Source organism: Citrus sinensis, chromosome 2 (assembly GCF_022201045.2).
Source record: "Citrus sinensis cultivar Valencia sweet orange chromosome 2, DVS_A1.0, whole genome shotgun sequence".
Lineage (NCBI taxonomy): Eukaryota > Viridiplantae > Streptophyta > Magnoliopsida > Sapindales > Rutaceae > Citrus > Citrus sinensis.
Genome location: NC_068557.1, coordinates 24323380 through 24330373, shown reverse-complemented (window position 1 = coordinate 24330373; position 6994 = coordinate 24323380). Strand labels below are relative to the sequence as shown.

Below are 6994 nucleotides of genomic sequence, written 5' to 3'. Positions count from 1 at the left end.
CATTAATTTATCTATTTGCGTCGTCTATAACCTACTGCATTGAAATTATCCAAAATCTTTTTCTTGTAAATTACACCTTTCTTATATTGTTCATTTCAATATAAATAACTTGGAGAAAAACAGTATTTTCATAAATATATGAATAATTTAAAAATAGTGCACGTATCTATTCCGACGTTAATGATAAGATTCCAACCATTAACTATAGAGATAAAAAAACAATAAAACTAGTTGAGTAAAATTATTATTTTTTATTAACACTTATAAGTTTTTTTAAAAAAATACTATATAAAGATTGAGAAACTTATAAGATTTTAATTTGAATAGTACTTTTTTTTTTTTCACCAAAACTTTTTACTATTAACTAACTAGACGCTACTATTAAAGCTAAAATTTTTGAAACAAAAGATTCAAATCGAAGTTGCATTCTTTAAAAATAATTGAGTTTTGTTGTGTTGGCTTACTAATGTTCAATTGTTTGTTTTAATTATGATAGTAATCACTAGACAATAAATTATGAAAATCTATTATAAATTAATTCAATAAGAGATTAGGCAAGTGATGCGAGTTCTCCAATCACATTCACTCGTTCTAGACAAGGACGAGCGCGAAGATCACCGGCTCTAGATCTGCTGAATGGCATGCCATTCCTTCGATTTGGGGCCTGTTTAATAGAAATTAATACACTATATAATTATTTGAAATACATAAAATATTTAGGGACTGAAGTGTTAGTACTCACTGCAGTTTACATTTTTTAAGAAATAATAAATAAACTTTTCACAGAAATCAAAAACAAAAATAAATAATAAAAAATAGAAAATAGAAAATAGAAAATAGAAAACGAAAAACATAACATCTCGTTTCAGTCTCGGATCAGTTCCTCTTTTCTGGACTCTCAGAAAAACAGAGAGAACGCAGGCCTCAACACCACGTAATAAGCATAATAAATAAAATTTAAAATAAAAAATAATAGAAAAAAATAGAAATCAGAAACTGAGAGACAGAGAGAGAGCGATCTGAGCGGCGAAGAGCAACAGCAAGTTCCGTAGAAATGGGAACGCTTCAGACGTGGAGAAAGGCTTATGGCGCTCTCAAAGACACCACCAAAGTCGGCCTCGCTCATGTTAACAGCGACTATGCGGTGCCGTTTCGTTCTTAGCATCAGTATCACTCCTCTTTCCCTCTTGTAGATTCGATTTTGACTTTGATTAGTTTTTCGCTTTTGCTATTATTAGGATTTAGATGTGGCCATAGTCAAAGCAACTAATCACGTCGAGTGCCCTCCCAAAGAGCGACACCTAAGAAGTGAGCAATTTTTCATTTTTCGTTTTTTTTTATTTTTTTTGATTTATGGATCTATTTTTATTAGGGATTTGTTTGAACAAAATTGAAAATTTATTGCAGAAATCTTGATTGCCACATCATCAATTCGGCCTCGAGCAGATGTTGCTTATTGCATTCATGCTCTTGGTCGTAGATTGGCCAAAACGCGTAATTGGACGGTACAGATTTTAGTTGATCCATTTATTCCTTTGATTGCGTAGTAAATTTCTCATTTTTATTTTATTTTATTTTATGGTCTAGATTTTGCTTATGATCGATCATGTTGCAAGACTATGTGTACTTAGATCTATTACAAATGTTTTATGGCAGAATTTGGTCTCTGTTGATTGTCTGTTTATACCTGTTCACATTGCTAAGGCTAAATTTGCTTAATGTAAACTATAAAAAAAAAAGAAAGACAAAAGTTTTTGCATAAAAAGCACGCTTAATTAGTCATACGAGTAATGGCCAGTTAGCAAGTTTAAGGTTTTAAATTATTTCATATGTAAATCAGAATTGTTACTGGAGCTTGTGTTATTAGTAACTTATTTCGTATTGACATTAAATCACTTAAGCTTTGTTGCACAAAGTTTTAATTTCCTGTATTTTCTTTTGGTTACGGCCGTAATTTTTACTCCCCTTTCTTTTAATTACTAAGATAATGGATTTAAATTAATGAATTCTTGAAGTGATTGGAGCATAGCATTTGTTTTGGCACAAAATAATTAAACATCTGTGGTATTTGCAATGATTTATCATACTGAAGCTTTTTGTAATATTCCTTGTTAATCATTGTTCTTCATGTGTCTCTGCTGTAAAATTAGCTGTCTGCTAGACTCACTGGAGATGAGTTCGGAAAGGATTATACTTACTGGGAAATGCTTAAAGGATTTATTTATTTATTTTTGGGTCTAAAGGTTACATAAAAGTACCCCTTTCAATGAAACAGCGTTAGATTATGTGAAATAAACTTGTTTTCGGTTGATACCTTGTTAACTGGTCTTCTTGGTGTGTTACGATATATTTGGCTATACCTGGATTAAGTTTGGTGTCATGTGGTTTTTTTAATATAAGTCCCCATTTTGGTTGATAGGGAATGTTAGCATATTAAAATTTGCGCTTACAAAATTAAATTTTCGCTCTTTTCTTTTTTTTCCTATATTCTAAGGCAGTTGGCAATAATTGGGCTCAATGCTCAAAATTTGCTTATAAGGTCATGGAGATCCCTTCTCCTGTGCTTTCTTATGGTAGACATGTGGAAATCATTTAGCTGGCCTTTTGGTGGTCTTCTTGTCTACAGGGCACTTGTGCCATTGGTGCATCTCAAATTCATGAACCTTGAACTCCATCAATTTTTTTCGTTGGTTGTGAAAATTAAATCATGGGCTCAATATCTATGCATTTATGGTTTAGTTATTTTCAGTTTCTGGCTAGTCTGTTTTAGCGTGAATAAGGAACATATTAATATTGGGACTTTATTTCTTGTTCAACAGGTTGCATTAAAAACACTAATAGTTATCCATAGGACATTGAGAGAGGGCGATCCTACTTTCAGAGAAGAACTTCTGAATTTCCAACTGAGAGGGCGCATTCTCCAACTTTCTAATTTCAAGGATGATTCAAGCCCTATTGGTGAATTTGATGCTCTTATCCCTATTCTCAAATATCTTGACTGTCATTAATATCCTTTGATTATTGCATGCTTATATACAAGAACAAGTAGTATGGTTAATGTTCATTATTTTTTATTTGTTCATTCAGCCTGGGATTGCTCTGCATGGGTACGTACATATGCATTATTTTTGGAGGAACGACTCGAATGTTTCAGGATTCTAAAGTATGATATAGAAGCTGAGCGTCTTCCAAGACCTGTCCAAGGGGAGGACAAGGTATGCACCCAAAATTACTAATTTTAACATTTCTGTTGTGCTGGGAAAATCACATGGAAATAATACTTGATGATTAGATGTGGCTAAGGAAGAACAAAAGACGAAGAGTATTCACAAATGAAATCAAGAAATGTTAGTTTGGCTAACTTGAAAATTGGTGACTTTATTTGGGGCGATGGTTAGTGTAGCTTGAGTGATGTGAGTTTTACCTAAATTGAATGCAATGTTGAACTTGAGTGATAGAAATTCGTATAATTTTACCTAAATTGAACGCAATGTTGAACTTCAATGAGTTTGTTGTCTATTCAGTATTTTTTATGTAATTTGGAACTGTATGTAATTATTTGGGCTTGATTGACTCTAATCTTTGTGCATTCATTACATTTTTCCATCTTTCTCCCTTCAATGGGCAGGGTTACAGCAGAACCAGGGATTTGGAAAGTGAAGAACTCTTGGAGCAGTTGCCTGCTTTGCAGCAGCTGCTGCATCGTCTGGTTGGCTGCCAGGTATTGTTTTTGGTCTTGTTTAATGTTAATTTTTTCCCTTGTTCAGTTAGTGATTTGTTCCCGTGACGATTCCCTTCTGTCTTTGCAGCCAGAAGGTGCAGCTGTTCATAATTATGTCATACAGTATGCTTTGGCTCTGGTATGTCTACCATCTTTTCCTCTTTTTTGGTGAATTATAGGGTAGTTAATGCCTTTTTTTGTGTGAAAAATAAAAAATTGCAGACAAAATTGTTGATTTACCTACTATTTGGTATGAAATTGTTATCAGAACATAGAATTGCAACCCTCCTTAATTTGTCTTGGTTTTCTCTCCTCTCTCTCCCCCATTCCACGCACACTTTCTCCCCTAGTTGGATGTGTAATGTAAAGAAATTTTCTGCTGATTTAGAACTTTAAGTGGCTCATTTTGACCTTGTCAATGCATACAATTTTCAGGTATTGAAAGAGAGCTTTAAAATATATTGTGCGATTAATGATGGAATAATCAATCTTGTCGATAAGGTAATTTGGACTGATGGATCATGCAAGATCATCTTGTTTTAGCTAGATGCTGTTACACTTTGTCTCTGTTTTTCTAATTAATTTTTCATTTCTTTGCAGTTCTTTGAGATGCCCAGACATGAAGCTATCAAAGCCCTTGAGATATACAAACGAGCTGGCCAGCAGGTGATGCCAGCCATATATCTCGTTAACTTAATTTTTAGTTGAATATATGATTGACAGCTATTATTTACGTACAAAATACCTCTGACACGACGTACTATCTTTGGTTTTTTAATGCAGGCAGGGAGCCTTTCTGATTTCTATGATGTTTGCAAAGGATTGGAACTTGCTAGGAATTTTCAGTTTCCTGTTCTGAGAGAGGTATTGAGGCTATGATGGTGATTGAATAGCTTAGTTGGTTCTAGGTCACTCTCTTTCTTAGTTGGTTCTAGGTCACTCTCTTTGCTCCATCAAACAAAATTTTTGTTAAGTTTTTGTTCTTTTTCAGCCACCACAATCCTTTCTTACAACAATGGAAGAGTATATAAGAGAGGCTCCCCGGGTGGTTACTGTTCCAAGTGAGCCACTGGTACGTACTCATTTGATAATCTGTGGTAAAGTACTGTTGCACAGAATTATGATCCAATATCTGTTGATTTTTTCCCCCCCAAATCTTTATGTAGAATAAGGTGACTGGTTATATTATTTTAACTGCAAACTAGAGTTACGAAGGTGGTAGAAACTTTGAGTCTAGGAAGAACTTATGCAGAATTTGAAATAAATTTTAGTAAAATTAGGGGCAAGATGGAGTCAATTGTGGTCAAGGACTCAGCAAGTGAACAGTTGTTTTTTTTTTTTTTTTCCACCTAGTTTGACTATACATTTGGGAATAGAGAAAATTGAAATGTTGATATTGATGAATAGGGATATGGCTTTGAATCAAGAATGCCATTTAATTTTGAAGGGAAAGAATAAATACAACTCTACTAGCCAGTCACCTTTTTGTTGAATTCAATACAGTTCCTTGAGGAAACATTTTGAAAGATAAGCATGGCTGAAGAAAGATTGTTCATATGGACAAGGGTTCTTTTTGAAAGAGAGAGGTAGAGGGGAGTGAATTTATGTGAAATAAGATAGGACTGTAGGAGTAATAAATCAATTATATGATGACAGGAAATTGCCTAAGATAGTTTTGCTGCATTAAACAAACATCCAGGATATTGCCTTCGAGTAGTAATTTGATTTGAGTGTTCAGACGAAAAATCAGATGTAACAAGGGCAGTAAGCAATGATATGATAACTTTTTAAAGTCTTTTACTGATGTTATGGCCTGGCCACAGTGGATGGAAATGATTCATGTCTTACCATGAACTCAATCTAGTTCTCAATAGGTGTCATTGGATTTGATTGTTATTCATCATTGTTTTTTCTTCAAAATGAATATTGTTTTGAGGATAATCTTTTTTCTTTTTTTCCCCCAATTATAAACAGCTATTAACATACAGACCGGAAGAAGGTCCTTCTGAAGATGCTAATGTGCCTAACGATGAACCTGAAGCACCTTCTTCCGATATTGTTCCTGTTACTAATATTGAGGATAGACCACCTACTCCACCAGCTCCTCCTCAGAACAACATGGACACCGGTGATCTGCTGGTAATCAATTTTATTCATTCTTATTGTTGCACCTTTTGATTCTTAACCAGAACTTCCCCCTCTTTATTGTCTGTCATTATGTTCATTTTTTTTTTGGGGTGGGTTCAGGGATTGAGTCATGCCGCTCCTGATGCATCTGCAATTGAGGAAAGTAATGCTTTAGCTCTAGCGATAGTACCATCCGAACCTGGTAATGTTGCTTTTCTTGTTTTTCTCATCTGAGTGTTCCCACATCCTATTTCTGTAAATTTTTGGTTGCTTATTATCCTTACCAAGTGCTGCCCTTTCGCTGCAGGTGCTACTGCTCCAACATTTAACTCTGGTGCTGGTCTAACAAAAGATTTTGATCCCACTGGATGGGAACTTGCACTGGTCAGCACCCCCAGTACCAATATTTCTTCAGCCAATGAGCGGCAATTGGTAGGCTCTTTTTCTGTTTTATCTTGTGATCAACTTCATATGTTGCTAGGTTGCCACAAAATGGAAAGAGAAGTGCATGGCTCTTTTCTTAATGAAGCATTTCTGTTAATGAATGTTAGGCTGGTGGACTGGACTCCCTCACTCTGAACAGTTTGTATGATGAAGCTGCATATAGAGCCCAGCAGCCTGCCTATGGAGCAGCAGCCCCAAATCCATTTGAAGTACAAGATATATTTGCAATGTCCAACGGTGTTGCTCCCCCTCCTTCGGTTCAAATGGCGGCAATGGCCCAACAGCAGACCAACCCCTTTGGTCCATTCCAACCTACCTACCAGCAGCTGCCACAGCAGCAACATTTGATGATGAACCCATCAAATCCTTTCGGTGACACCGGGTTTGGAGCTTTCCCTGTGAATCCCGTTACACATCCCCAAGCAAACAATCCTTTCGGGACACCAGGTCTTTTGTAATGAAGTTCATGAACAATTGAAAAGCATACTTATGTTTGGAGCAGTTGATCTTGCTGTATTTTGGAAGTAAGTGAAAGGCATTGTGGGTTTGATGGGGGCATTTGCCCCTCAAAATTTGTTGGTTTTCAGCCCGAGTTGATATGTTTTTGGTTGTAAAAGTTGCTGAGTGAATAGTAAGTAAATGGTGTAATAGTTACCAGCAGGCACGGTTTAGAGGATCATAAATATACTGATTTCAGCTGAA

At 35.4% G+C, this 6994-nt stretch overlaps 1 protein-coding gene across 1 annotated transcript; it reads left to right on the top strand.

Moving 5' to 3' along the window:
* Positions 1 to 844: 844 nt before the first annotated feature.
* On the top strand, positions 845 to 6994 carry LOC102618386 (putative clathrin assembly protein At2g01600). The gene is made up of 15 exons (XM_006469148.4): positions 845 to 1144; positions 1239 to 1308; positions 1408 to 1505; positions 2820 to 2958; positions 3088 to 3215; positions 3629 to 3721; positions 3810 to 3860; positions 4157 to 4222; positions 4322 to 4387; positions 4505 to 4585; positions 4713 to 4793; positions 5696 to 5860; positions 5969 to 6050; positions 6156 to 6280; positions 6400 to 6994. The coding sequence occupies exons 1-15, from the start codon at positions 1055 to 1057 to the stop codon at positions 6748 to 6750; spliced, it is 1686 nt and encodes a 561-aa protein (XP_006469211.1). The 5' UTR covers positions 845 to 1054; the 3' UTR covers positions 6751 to 6994.